The sequence below is a fragment of the Homarus americanus genome, unplaced genomic scaffold (genome assembly GCF_018991925.1).
Source record: "Homarus americanus isolate GMGI-L3 unplaced genomic scaffold, GMGI_Hamer_2.0 scaffold45562, whole genome shotgun sequence".
NCBI lineage: Eukaryota > Metazoa > Arthropoda > Malacostraca > Decapoda > Nephropidae > Homarus > Homarus americanus.
In genome coordinates, this window is record NW_024744839.1 from 1,289,696 (window position 1) to 1,304,873 (window position 15,178).

The window sequence follows — 15,178 nt, forward strand, 5'->3', positions numbered from 1 at the left end:
AAGGCAGCTGACTGGCAAGTACTGCACTCCCTACAAAATTAAACAAATCAACCAAGAAAACCCTAAATTTGATACCAAATATGCAATAAAATTTAACACTTTAATTGATGCAAACAAAAGCAGTGTGGGGAGAGGGGTTGTGAGAAATACTTCCTCTCTGTGAACAAGGAAAAGGGAAGGTGTGTCACAGACAGCTGTGAAAATGGTGAAAGCAATGAATTTAAAACTACATGATAGTACATAATCAGCTTTCTATTTACATAATATTACAAGATAAAAAATAAAGCTATCTATTACCACTAACATGGTGCTTAGATATATGAAAATGCAAATATAAGGAACAATATTTTTACTATTAAATAATTAAGGAATACAAAACTATGTATTGTATGTTAAAGCTTCATAAAAAAACACATTAAAATAAAGCACAGCAAACTCCTCCAGTGACCTCACTCCAGATAATTATATGGCTAACAAAGTTATATGCAAGTGGTAATCACTCCTATAAATTTGATAAAATGTACTTAATTTCTTCATAATTCATGCAGGACCTGAAGAAATCTTAATATTTATACAATATGTATATATTAAATCTAACTTAACATTTCACTTGTCACTGCATTACTATTTTTTTTTTCCACATACAAGAAAGATACCCGTGAGTTTTATCGTCAACAACAGAAAGATCCCTATTTCAACTTTACAAATTCAACTAATGCATTTATTTTTGTTTTATTTTTTAAGCAACTACGGTAACACTTAGAAACTCTAAAATTAAGATAATTTTAAAATCATCTAACACTAGGTTACTCTGACAAAATATAATAAACTTGGTTGGGATTCAAATACAACAATTATGGTTACCGAAAACATCTCGGCTGTACTCCCATTATCATGTGATTATTCTGTACTGTATATGCAAAGAATTTTAGTTATCAGCTTCCCAATACTGTAAGGAAGATGGTTTATTGCAACAAACTTGCAATTCATTGAATTTTATTAAAGTAAAACAAATTAAGCATCAACCTTTATAAGTCTGATTCCTGGAATTACTCATAACAAATCTAGTTATGAAATGTAAAATCAATTAACCCAAGATACTTTTTTGGCAATAGATATGGGAACAGTGAAATCATACTTGATGACAGCCCTCAATAAAACAGACGTTACTGAAGAAACGGGTACAATATCAGTATGCCAGTTTGCATCGGCTTCAAAACAAAAGAACAAATATATTGAGGTTAATGTGCACCACTCACTGTATATGCTATTAAAAAAAATACAAAACTGAGATCAAGCTCTTCAACAAATGAATGCATGGAAAGACGGATGGAGCTCAAACCACTTTCCCCCACGCTGAGCTATTATCGGTATCTGACTGAAGGCTTAAATAGATTTATAAAATTCTTTGAAGAAGAAGACTGGTTTGGCTCAGATCTCTTTGGACATACAGTGCAGTACAGGTATTAACGTACTGTACAGCTAAGGAGTTTAGTGTGATTAATTTAGTTCTGGATATCTTATATTTTTGTTTCAAAACAGGAACAGTTGATAACTGATACATGAACATCATAGGTTATATTCATCTCGTTAATTATTTAGTTTGACTATACTGTACTGTACAGTACAGTATTTAGTAGTACAGGTATTTAAATTTTCCTAAATCAGAAATAATGGATTTCACTTTTAACACTAGATGAACAGTTATTTTTGCAGTGAAACTCCAATTTATCTACACAGTGCAGAACATGAGATCATATCTGAGGAAGATGGGTGTCCTTGTTTGAAAACAGTATTTATAGATAAAAAATAACTGCTGATTGTTAGACCATAGTCTAACAAAGAGTACTGTATTGCAATTATTATGTAACCCATTTTAATTAGGCATATGTATAAGTTAGGTTGCTTGCAATTTAATGTTCTACTTTAAGTTTTGAATCAAATGTATAAAACATTTATTTCACCAAAAATCTTATTTAGTGCTAAATTACCTTTTGATCTTTCAATATTTATAATAATCATTAATATGATCATATCCTTTTGAAAATTGTCAGTATGGTAGTTATTATTGCAAACAATTGGTGATTGAACTGGTTAACATTCACTTACCTACTGATGGATGTGTATAGTTGTAAATAAACTGATGACAACATTTTAAATGCAAGTCATATATATCATGTGACCTGTGTAAAACATGTAAATCTTATAAACAGGAACAGCCTTTTCCTTGAAAGGATATTTGATATTTGTTTGGAATACATTGTGTTTACACTTTCCTGGGTAGCTCATGCTAGTATTGTGCTTTTAGTTACTTTTTTTTTTTTTTTTTTACAAACTCGGCTGACTATTTTATATGGCACTAATTTCATCACTACTGTAGTCTTATAAGCATGCCTCTCTTATACATTTTTCTATAAATTCTTTCACACAAAATGCAGTCATGGAGTCCTTAATTACATATATGCTTTTATTATTAATGTACAGCTCCTCTTTGAACACCACATCCCCTCTTGATTGGTGTATGGCACTTTGGCTGCTGCCCCACAAAGACCAGGATAATTTGTTCCTCGGTCAGTTGCATGCAACCTGGTACTCAGCAGTACTTGCTTGACTATTAGTGGACTAGAAATTAATTGTGTAGTTGGGGCATGCCTATCTTAAAATGTTTGAGGAATATAGGAGCGACAGTGAACACTACACAGGGGTTGTTGTTTCCATATTATCAGCGGGTAAGGAATCCATACTGAGTGATGGTGTGGGCACTTCTCCAGTGTAGAGGAAATACTTTCCAGACTTTTGTGTTCTTGGGTCCCAACGCCAGGGAACACCACCACCTCGCCACACTCTCCCTGCAATTACATAAAGAGTAACCACTAAGGCAAGCCCTGGCAATGTGAACAAGAGGGTTAGTAAAGGTCCCATTCCTATACCTTGATCTTCATAAGGTGTAAAGGTAATGATAGGCGTGCAGATGGAGAAGTCATGATGGAGTGCAATAGATGCATTTTCTTCAGTCTTCAGGTGATGCTCCAAGTGGCTGAAGTCATGAGTAGTGCCAGGATCAGCACAGGCTATATACTGTCCTGCAGTTAAAGATGGGAACTCATGCCTTGCTTCTGAACAGTTGAGTTGTCTTGTTGCTGCAATTCTATGCCCTGCAACAATGGCAAGTGTGTAAGTACATGGTCCATCTCCTCCATCTACACGTGTGTGTACTACGAGTGCTCCACCAACTCCACCAGCAGTTAGGCTAGTCACATGTGGTAACTGTGTACCTTCTTTATGTTTGGGTATACCATAAGGAGCAGCAGTTAATAAGAGAGGTTCAGAGCAACCGGGCAAGAAAGCTTCTTGGTCACCTGTACCACGTTCTAACAACATGAGACAGTATCGATAAGTAGCTCCTGGGATTAGAGCTTCCCCAGGAACTGTCACAATCACTTGATGTGGATCATGCACTCCGTCTGAAGTGCAGTCGGCTGCCACTTTCTCTGCAAGTACCTCATGCTGACTGCTTGTTCCTTGTACTACTTCATATACAAACACTGCTTCACATGAATAGGGTATTGCTCTGTCCTCTACCCGCCATATGAGCTCCACTCCTAAATATGATTCCGTATCTAACGAGTCACCGTTATTCCTTGCCAAGTCCACTTTATGTACCCAGTGAGCAATCTTTAAGCTAATCTTTGCATCAGATAGTATCATTTCTGAAACATCTTCAGATGTGGCTTCATCATGGTAGTAATCATGATAGTAGTCATGGTAATCATGATATGAAGTCTCCTCGGAGCAAACCAGCTGGGACTTCTTCAGCTCAACCTGTAAAAATTACAAAACTTAATTACATGAGCCACACTATAGATGAAATACTGCATATGGAAATAGTACACTGTAGCAATCTATACACAGTAATGGCAGTCTAAAAGTGCTAAAAGACATTATATACCCAAGTATTACCTTGCATTTTGGCACATGAGGTCATAACAGATTTTGTTCAAATTTTATTCAAAGATATTGCTTTACATGCTGAAAGAGGGTAGGGGTTAAATTTTTTTGTATTCGAGTAATCAGTTAATTGCCCTGTAATGACTTCAAATAATTAAACACTTAAAATAATGAAAATGTCAATTATGCCATGCCCATAAGTTTTAAATTGCATTTATATATAATTTCTAAAGAATAGTACTGTAGATACTGTACACTCGCTTTACCACATAAACACGAATTTTCACCTACAATATTGGCATTCTTTGAACTTTTAACGCCTGACCTATTAACTTGTGTTATGGCACAAGGTTAAGACAGATTTTGTTCAAATTTTATTCATGGGTACTCCTTTACACAAAAATGAAGAATCTGGGTTCAAAAGTTTAATACAGTATTCAGACTTCTTATCTATATTTTGAGTTACAACCGGGTGGAAATCCAAATGAAAACTTGGCAGCCTTGTTTTTGCAAAATTCAATCTGCTAGAAAGACAAATTCTAATATATACTCCACATATTTTCATTTCTACAGATGTACCCAATCTTTTAATGTACAATACTGTGCATCATTATTTACTAATTAAGTTAAGAAATCAGAAAAAGGCATGCTGCACAAATAAATTTGTTCTTTTTCTGCAAGTGACAAACATGTTCAACTGAAGATTACTAAAGAATACAGCATATGAAAACATTGAGGAAGATATTGGTGTAGATCAGTGCCTCTTGGTATTTTCTCTGTGGAGGACTGAAGGGGAAGGGATGGCCTTTAGCCACAAAGTAGCCCACTATACAGTACATTGAACACATTCAAATCAAGCCATGGTGTCACTAATCACAGGATGAGATAGGATATGTGCTATGTATATCCATCTACACACAGTACAGTATACTGTATTTAAAAAAGTTCTTAACTTTGCCTAGTTTACATCTTTCAACAACTGGACTACCTGGTATCACTACTGATGGTCCTTCTAGAAAACAGAAGACTCTACATGGAATTGTATTGTAATTTATGGTTTAAATGAGAAAAGTATTTACTTTTTCCTAAAAATGGCTCTTGTCCGTTGAGACTAAATGCCTTTCTTCTTGATCAATGATGACAGGACTACTATACTGGGTCTCCAACTGGTAAATTATGGGAAAATTAGTTCTCAAACTAACCAGAGGTGCATTTTCAAGCACAGGTGGTGTGGCACAGACAGAGCTGACTTTCTCCTCAGGAGTCAAGGACGGGTGTTGAATCAGCCACTGTACCAGCCACTCCAACGAACAGTCACAGTGAAGAGGATTATCTACGGAAAATAATAGTTAGGAAATATTCTGTAACCATATAACATTCTACTTATCCTATGAAATAACTCGTACAAGGCCACACTGCACAGACTTGTATGTACAGTACAGTAGTTTGATCTCTATGCTCTATACAAAATGACACAATATGATAAAGATATATTTTGCAGTTTTTAGTACTTTTCTAGATCCCAAAAGCATAAGTTTTCTAAGGAGGTTTATCAATACAGTACAAGTCATTTTTAAGTACAGGTACCTGTAATGTAATTCAAAACATATGTCAAGTAGTACTGTACTGACAGATGGAATACAGTATGCACCAGTAAAGGGGCACCCCACCCCCTTTGCTGCTGAGAGCTAATACCACAGTTGATCAGATGAGAACCTGTTCAGCCACGCCTTAAAAGACAATTGGTGTTTTTGGTCAAATAGGGATAACTTTTTGTTTTTATTTCTAAAACTTTATGAAAATTAGTTCACATGGTCAAATTTGCCATTTTATTTAAGATGCTTTTAATCATGATAACCAAACTATCCCTAAATTAGGTTAAGTAAATGGATGGTAATAAATCTTGGCTTCACATGGGCCTTTGACATGGCTGGTGTACAGTTGTGTACACCACACAGCAGAAAGATTCCTTAACTCCTCTTATGGATTGGGAGTCCACAACATAGCCAATTGAACCACTGGTGATTAAAACGCATTTATCTTTAAAATTGAAAGTTTTTCATGAATTTAATAGGAGTACAAACCTGTGAGGATAAGATGTTGCAGTGCTGGAGTTGAGTTGAATACATGTGGTTGTATGAGGGAAATATCATTGGCTGCCAGATCCAGTGACTTGAGTGCTGGTAACTGGTGGAGAAGGTCTGCGGTCACAGCCCGTAGAGCATTGTCAGCCATAACTAAATGTGTCAGCTGTGGTAAGTGGGCTAGTGACCATCCTGACACAGCTACAACTCGATTGTGGGACAGTTTGAGGTGTTGTAGTCGAGTGAGGTTTGCAAAGGCATGGTCTTCAATAACATCAATATTATTGTGCGACAGATCCAGTTCCCTTATGTTGGGGCACGCAGCTAGCGACCCTCTGGATAACATTGTTAATGAATTTTCTGATAAATCTAGTGAGGTAAGGCCTTTTGCTCCAGTGATGAGTGTGGACGTCACAGCACCCTTTAACAGGTTGGACTTCAATGAGAGGCGCTGAAGGGTGTGCAAACCACGCAGTGTCTTATCATTCATCTGAGCTGCATCCAGTTGATTACGAGCCAGGTTGAGGGACAATAGATGAGGTAGATAAACAAATACTTCTGGGTGAAGAAGATGAAGGTTGTTACCAGCCAAATCTAAGTTTTGGAGTTGCAGAAGAGTTGGGAATGCACGTGGTGGCAGTTCATGTATCTGATTATCACTTAGGTCAAGGCGCTGCAAATCCCTTAATGGCTTGAGTGCATCAAAAGGAACTGAAGTGAGTTTATTGTTGGGGAGGCCAAGGGCTGCCAAGGTCGTCTCTAAGCCCGAAAATGCATCAGATGGTAATGTTTTTAGGCCCGCTGTTGTTATCACAAGACCCAAAAGCTCCATATTGGTAAAACTACTTCCCGGTAGCTCTTCCATCCCATGTATGGCCAAGTCAAGCAAGGACACACTTCCCTTGGCAGTGAGAGTTTGTATGAGCAATGCGAGGTCCTGTGGTTGACTAGATTGACCCCGGCACCTGACGGTGTGAGGCACGTCACAAGTGCATGATATTTCTGAGAAGCTCCCTACATAAGGACAAGTCCACCCTGCAGTGTCATTATGTCCCTCCCCAGTTATGTTAGCTAGAAGGACTGGTGGAAGGGTGATAGAGGTGCGGGCAGCAGTAGCACCACTGAACGGCGTTGGTGTTGTGGAGTTGGGGAAGGGTGTGGGAAGCATAGCTGCAGCACCTAAACTCCAGGTGGCAGCAGTGAAGGCAACCCACAGGTGCATAAAGTCTGCTATGGCAGCCATCCTGTGGGAAGAGGTAAAATACTGTTAATGTATCACAAATTTAAGACAGAATAATACTGTACACTTAAAAGTAGACTTACATGATGCACATGTTGATAGTGTACTTCTGTCAGGAAAGAGCAGTTATGCAAACTGTTATAATTCTTGCATCAAAACTGCATAACGTTTCTCACTCTTGATCTATTTTTTTCGTTTTTGTATTTATTTAGGAGTAGGTTAATCCCCGTAAAAAGAAAATAATAATAATAATAATGAGTACTGTACTGTAGTTATACCATTAACAACATTGATGAGAGAAGAATTAGCACCCAACACCACCTGGATACCTATAATAATATAGTTTCTTTCACGTTTCATATATTATTAACCAGATTCGTTCGGCAACGTCTTGGAAGTGATATGATGTGACTGAAACAGCCTAAACATTCTAAACTTCAAAGATCGTCAGCAAGAAATATACTACAGTACCACAGAAAATGGTCTCAGATGCTCAAAGACTCGCACAATAATTTTACCATAAGATATCGAGGGACAGCGTCTCATATAACGTACATACACACTTACACCCAAAGTTCCACAGGGAAAATAAAATAATATGCGGACTTTATAGAACCCAGACATTGATGTACGAGTTGATACAATGATTATGAAACAACCATTCTAGGTTAAGGTACAGCCTCTGTATTTCAGTCAACAAATGAGAATTACAATACTTGTTCTTTATACCGAAACCTGTACTTGTATCGGTAATAATATTGTGAGTAGAGTTTCTCATGCCCATTATAATTCAGGGTCACTTAACCAACTCCTATATAAATAAAATCCATTTGAAACATATTTAGATAAAATTCCTGTGCTGAGAAAATATTGCCAACTAAAAATAACTGATATTCATCAGACTTACATCATCTAATAATATACAGCATAGGAAGGTACTACCGCCTGGGAAGATATTGGAAGCATAATGTGTTGTCTATGGTAGACCCTGCTGCTATATGGCATCACAAAAATTGTGACCAAGTCCCAGGTTGCTGATCTGACTTTCTGCCTCATTTACACACATTTGGGTAATTAGTCGGACCGCATTTTTTGCAGGGTCTCAATTGTTTCTCTTACTTTGACAACACAACATACATATATCGTTTCTTACTACGTACTTATCATTTATTTTTGTACTTTTTATTTTTATGCTGTATTAGTACTATGTTTATTATTTTATTATCTTTATTTTTATTTGTTTTTATTAGTTATTATTATTAGTAGTAGACTAGTAGTAGTAATATTATATTTTCGCCCCCAGCCCTGATGTGGGTCATTGACCCATGCCCGGATGGGCAAAACCCATAAAAAATATATATATATATACAGTATATATATATATATATATATATATATATATATATATATATATATATATATATATATATATATATATATATATATATATATATATATATATATATATATATATATATATATATATATATTCTTGTTTGTTTAAAAAAATAAAAACATCGACGCGGGACTATACAGTGTAGTGAGTTTCCCATGACCTTGGGGCCCTGCAAACATTCACACACACACACACACACACTATGTACATGCGTACATAGAGATTAGTGGTGATGCAGCAGGGTACTACTGATGACACAACAACAGCACGGACATGCGCTTGAGTAGCGTGTTACCTGTTGGATGAGGGCGACCTAAGCTGTGACTTCCATCCTCACTGACCACAATCCAACAACTATCTACCACAACCCAGCAACCATTAAGAACCATCTACCACTATCCACAATTACCTACCACAACCCAGCAACCACTCAGAACCATCCACCACCAACCACAACCCAGCAACCATTCACAACAATCTACCATGACCCACAACTATCTACCGCCAACCACAACCTGCCACCAACTTTCATCCCACCTTTCCCTCCACCAAACCTAAATGGCGATACCTAGGATATAGAAACTAGCTCTCTCTCCAAACCAAAACTAAATACAGCCTACACACTTGGGTCGTTTATCTTCGTGAGCAGAAAGCGGGAAGCAATTAACTCTTCTTCATTGCAGTTGTCTTTGAATCCATCTGAATCCGGAATCTAAAAGGGTGGGGCGAGGAGAGGGTGAGAGATGTAGCAGTGATGAGACACAAAGAGAGAGCAGTGTTTATACAGACAAAAGCTACAGTAGATACAACCTTCCCCTATTGATTCAACGAGCCTCGCTGGGGATGGCGCCCGTGAAGGTCCGTATTCTCAAAGATCAACTTGGAGGATAAGACGACGAACCCATCTAGTTAAAGGAGTTGTTGTTGCCTTCGATTCGAGTCTTGAAGCGAGAGCTGATGCCAGAAACCTTCTCACATCTCCCAGTTAGCAAGTTCAATATATCAGTGAGAATCCATTTGTGCCGGAGAGAGAGCGAGAGGTGTGTGTGGCAACAGTAGAGACAGTAGGATTACGTGTAGATCAGACATCCCAGCTCATTTTAATAATGATTAAACATCCTAACGCTACCTAGGGGGTTAGATTAGATTGGTTAGGGTAGGTAAGATTAGGTTTGGTTCGGGTTAGGTTTAACTAGGCTAGGTTAGTTTAAGTTTAGTTAGGAAAACTTAGATTAGGTTAGCGTTTGGGTGTTTAATCAAGTGAAATAAGCTAGGGTGCCTAATCTTCATGTGATCATACAGTAGGTACTGACACACACACACACACACACACACACAGTACATCTTATAAACTACTGATGTTCAACACTCAGGGTTAATCATTTCAAATATTTTACGTTGGGCGTCGAGGAGGCGACCGACTCTCACTACAACTACGACGCAAGTAGGTGGGTGTGTAAGGGGGTGTAGGTGGGTGTGTAAGGGGGTGTAGGTGGGTGTGTAAGGGGGTGGGTGTGTAAGGGGGTGTAGGTGGGATGCAAGGGGGTGTAGGTGGGATGTAAAGGGTGTAGGTTGGATGTAAGAGGGTGTAGGTTGGATGTAAGGGGGTGTAGGTGTGGTGTAAAGGGGTGTAGGTGGGGTATAAGGGGTGTAGGTGGGGTGTAAGGGGGTGTAAGGTGTAGGTTACGTAAGGGAAGGAGGGTGGCGCCAGCTTGACTCAGCCTAGCCACCGTGACATATTTACCTTACCGACTACTCCCATCTCTGGCTCATTACCCTCCCTCCTTTCCTTCCTTCCTTCCCGCCCTCCTTACTTCCCTCTCTCCCCTTCCCACTCTTACATCCATCCTCTCATCATTCTCCTCCTCCTCCTCTTCATCCACCCTCTCCTCCTCCTCCTCCCTCTATCTCCTACGCCCATCTTCTTCCTTATCCTCCTCCCCCATCTCCCCACTCGTACATCCCTCTCCTCCCCACCATCCTCTACACAACATCGTAGCTGTCGACGAGAAGAACAGAGAGCATCCACTTCAAACAGCGGCTGATGTTTTAGTCCCCGTGTTGAGTGGGTTGGGTCGTATTCCGTTTTCTTTTAGATAAATATAAATATACTAGATTATATAAGACAGACTGATAGACAGGTAGATTGATAGATATTCAGTTCATTCGTCAAGCAAGTTCATAATGGTTCATCGTGGGCGTCAGACAGTCCAGGTTTAAGAGTACGTAACATGGGAGTTTTTAAAGGCTTATTTTCATTATGTCTTTAAATAATTATGAGACAACAACGAGGTTTTATCAGAGACGGAGTGAAGTTCCGGTATGGGTGCAGCCTCCTCACTAACTTGCCAGCTGTGTATGTATGTATGTTGGTGGACTGATCGTGTCATTACAATGGCTACTGCATCACTGTGTCCGACTTTGTCATCGTCATACCTCCTCCCTCACCCAGCACCACCCTCCACACCACACAGTTACTTCGAGGCGTCAACTCAACACCCAATTAATTGGTATTTGTACATATTATCTGCATTACTTTCCCCAGGTGTCCGTCGCCACACCCAGCCCACACCTGTTAAAAGTGATGGGACTAGTTTCACATATTTCAAGGAGGAATTAGTTTTATAATCAGTAAATTCCCTCAAATAGTATGGTTATTATTGTTAGTCATATCATCATCTTAAGTAACGCCCAGCACCCAGACCAAGACTGTGGGGGTGACACGTAGAGTAGTCCTCACTCAAGCTCCTCTTTTCCCTCCATCATTAGAATAAACCTTGGATACCCGGGTCTAGGTCTCAAAGACTCTTAAGGATTTGGGAACGCATTGTAGTAGTACATTGTAGCCATGGCAACCAGATGGTGGACCAAAGTGAAGTTGCAACTACACTGGGCTTATCACAGCTACGGGCGTTCTCTAAATCCCGGATTTCGCATTTTCTCAGAAAATAACGTAAGGCTTTAAGAAACACAGTCTTCAAACTCCTTGAAGGACCGAGAGATCTGAGAGGGGTGAGGCTGGGAGAGGGAGGCGGGCGGGGCGGGGCGGGGCGGGGCTGGGTAGTACTAAGTGATTTGTTGTGTAGGAGCCAGGACCCGGACGCTCCTCCCTGTGACAAGTACAACAAACACTGTCCTTCTGGGGGACTCCTGATCTACTGCAGGCAGACAGTGACACACACTCCAACACGGTCACCAGCCACCTCCTGATTCTCAAGCGGTGGCAATACAAAGGAATGTCATGTAAGAACCTTCAATAAAATATACAACAACAACAATCAAGATGCGTCACCCTGCGCTCAGTTGAAACGTTCTCTCGGCGAGTTAGGCAACCAGTCTGTCAAGATTGACGTTCATAGAGCTGAATGACACAGTTAACAACAGACTAGAACCTCAGCCCACTTCATGGCTCACAGACCAGCTACGAAGCTTCGTACATAACCTCCCCTCTTTAACCGTGTAAGGGAATACATCAAGCTACGGCCGAGTCTTCAACCAATCAAGACGCCTCTTAGCCCGCCCCCCCCCCCACCTCTGTGTCGCCTCTTAAAAGAACAGCATCGTGAGGCTGCTTAACATCTTAAGGCAGAAGATATTTAACCTACAAACGTTTGAGAACCAAGACCAAAGGTGTTGCTGTGCGAGTGTCTGTCAGTGGCCGAGTATCACCTCTCCTCAATATAAAACAGCAGATCCTGAGGAAACAAAGTAACGTTGTTCGTCGTCAGCAATCGTAGATCACCACTACAGTAGCTATCTTCACTCTGGGTGGGTTATTCTTCCTCAACAGTGGTATAGTTGGTCCCCCAACGGCTGTGTGGCCAGAGAGAATCTCCTTCCACAGTGATTCGAAGTATGTCTTATTTTCAGTGTAAACAATGATGTGACTTATTGAAGACCATGAACCCTGAGAAGTACAGTATTCGTGTAGTGTTGTCATGAAACTGTTGGGACTATTCTTACACCTGTGTGTGTGTGACGACATAACATACTTTGTGTACTGTTACCGTCATGACATCTCTCTACCTGTATCTCCACTAAACGGAATAATTCTAACAAATAAAATGTATCTAGTGACAGAAGAGGCTCTTACGACACACAACAGGGGGAGGCGTGCAAGACTAAGGTCATTATCACTCTGTGTGTGTGTGCTGGTGGCGCCGGGGACGGAGGCCTGGCTTTTGTCAATCTCTTGGCCTCTTCTTCACCACTCACTTCTCCACTTACCTCACGCCCCTCACTCCCAATACCACCACTTACCTCACCCCTACTCCCCTCACCACTCTCCTCACCCCCTTCACCATCCAGGCAGAATAACTTAGAAACTTAACTTACTGTAGCTGAACAACAGTAAAGAGGCCACCCCGCTAACTAATAATCTCCCTCTCAAATTCTTCAGCTTCTAAATACCGTTCTCCCGCCTCTTATGTCCTCCTTTCAACCTCTTTCATCATACACAAAAAAGACGTGAGTTGAACGATGGCCATAACCAACTGTCGCATCTGTTATGTATTAAAAATAATTAGTTTAATAATAATAATAATAATAATAACGTCCCCACACGCTCCCCTGTATCCCCACACCCTCCCCTGTATCCCCACATCCTCCTTGTATCCCCACACCCTGTATCCCCTGTATCCCCACACCCTCCCCTGTATCCCCACACCCTCCCCTGTATCCCCACACCCTCCCCTGTATCCCCACACCCTCTCAGTTCTTCCTGTGTTTAGAGTCTCAACACGTCCCCAGTTAGAGACGCCAGAAATGTGTGGTGTTGGCGAGGCTGGGACGAGGAGTGAGGTTCTCCGGCCGAGTCATTGACAGGCATAACTGGTAGGAAAAATATACCCTGTTTACATGTACAGGCTCGAACATAAGTACCGGTACAAGCCTGTTCGAAGCTGTGCCGGGCCCCCTAGGAAGCTACTGCAGGTACAGTTTGGGTTCAGTCTCGCTCCACCAGTTCTGTCTCAGGCGTATAACGAGATGCTGTTCAGAGACTTAGCGTATTAATAAATTAAATAAACAAATTGTGTGCGAGAAGGAAAATATTTGTATGTGTAAAGATGAATTTATGTATAGCGAGTGTGTTATTTTAGACTGAGTGGGAGATTATGAGACCAGACTGTTAACAGTGAGGAAGACGGTGTTTTAAAAGTCTTTAGTGTTTTGTAAGAGTCCTACACACACAAAACGGAAATATTTCACGCGTCCCTCTGCGTGTGTGTGTGTGTGTGTGTGTGTGTGTGGGTGATCTCAAAGGGGGAAATGCCTCTTAAAACACACACCTGGAGGCAGTTCATTGTAGTATGTATATCTATGTACAATTCACTCAGGAAAATATTAAAAGTAAAAAGAAACATGTAACCAGTACTAAAATAGTAAGTAAAATATCAAGTGCGCTTAAACAGTCTGTGCACTATTGAGTCGATAAAATATAAATAGGAGTTAAATACGGTGTTAAAACAGTGAAATAATAAATTTGAATTAAAAAAAAATGTAAAAAACCAAAAACATTATCAAACCAGCCAATAAAACACATCAAAACAATCTATAGTCAGCAGAATATCCATAGAGAATTAAACATAAAAGTGTTAAAACATTAAACCAGGGATGAGAAGACAGATGCAACACTACTAATTAAGATATTCAAAAGTGAGTACAGGAGAGAGAGAGAGAGAGAGGTAACAACTCAAACAAAACGCTACGCTTGTCCACGTCAACACACAAACAAACTTTAACCAACGGGGGTTACACTTATGCTAATGTGATCACCTGATGAAGGCAAGCAAGCATTGTGCGGCTCCCCTGTCTGTCTGTATGTATATCTGTCTTGTTTATCTGTCTCTGGAAAAGGTTCATTACACACACACCCAAATAAAACACAACAGACCAACAATAGCAAGCCTGGCAATGTACTTAGAGGTATTAATTAAAGACTAATAGTACAGGGGCGGAGGATTTGACCGAAACTCTGATCAGACCATTGGGTACGTTCCACCGCTCACTTGATTCCTCCCAGGACGAACGAGGGATATGGTAAAACAGGATGAACAACGGATATGGTAAATTAGGTTAACAAGAAATGGGTTACACAGGATGGACTATTGGTTTCGTAGTGTACATGTGTGTGTGTGTGTGTGTGTGTGTACGTGTGTGGGGAGGGGGGTGGGGTGTCAGGTATGGGATCGTATTCTGATAATGAGCGAAAACCTTACCGGGTAGCCTCTGTGTGGTGAATAACACATCAAACATCCCGAATGTCAACGTTGAAGATGTACGTACACATATAGTTCTCAAGCGACCCTGAGGACTTGGCGGGGGGTCTATTTAAAACAACGGCGCATGCGTAGTGAGGCTCTCTCCTCCCTGCGGCCACCAGCCTTCATGGTACAGTTACGCAGACTTGTAAAATACGACACTGGCCAATGTAACACACGCAGCGTATCTTTTAGCTGGTTGATGTAATACGCTCAGGAAGAATTAGATATAAACTACATAGGAAAAAAT

The 15,178-nt window shown here is 40.2% G+C and overlaps 1 protein-coding gene across 2 annotated transcripts in view; it reads right to left on the reverse strand.

Annotated features, from left to right (window-relative positions):
* Positions 1–392: 392 nt before the first annotated feature.
* The window catches only part of LOC121878053, a 92,900-nt gene continuing 78,114 nt past the window's right edge, over positions 393–15,178 (reverse strand). For both annotated transcript variants that reach the window (XM_042384017.1, XM_042384016.1), the window contains exons 3-5: positions 6,033–7,276; positions 5,151–5,281; positions 393–3,822 (exon numbers count right to left, since the gene is read on the reverse strand). In XM_042384017.1, the coding sequence (XP_042239951.1) occupies positions 2,695–3,822; positions 5,151–5,281; positions 6,033–7,275 (2,502 nt within the window). In that variant the 5' untranslated portion in view covers position 7,276 and the 3' untranslated portion in view covers positions 393–2,694. The remainder of the gene's footprint in view (positions 3,823–5,150; positions 5,282–6,032; positions 7,277–15,178) is intronic.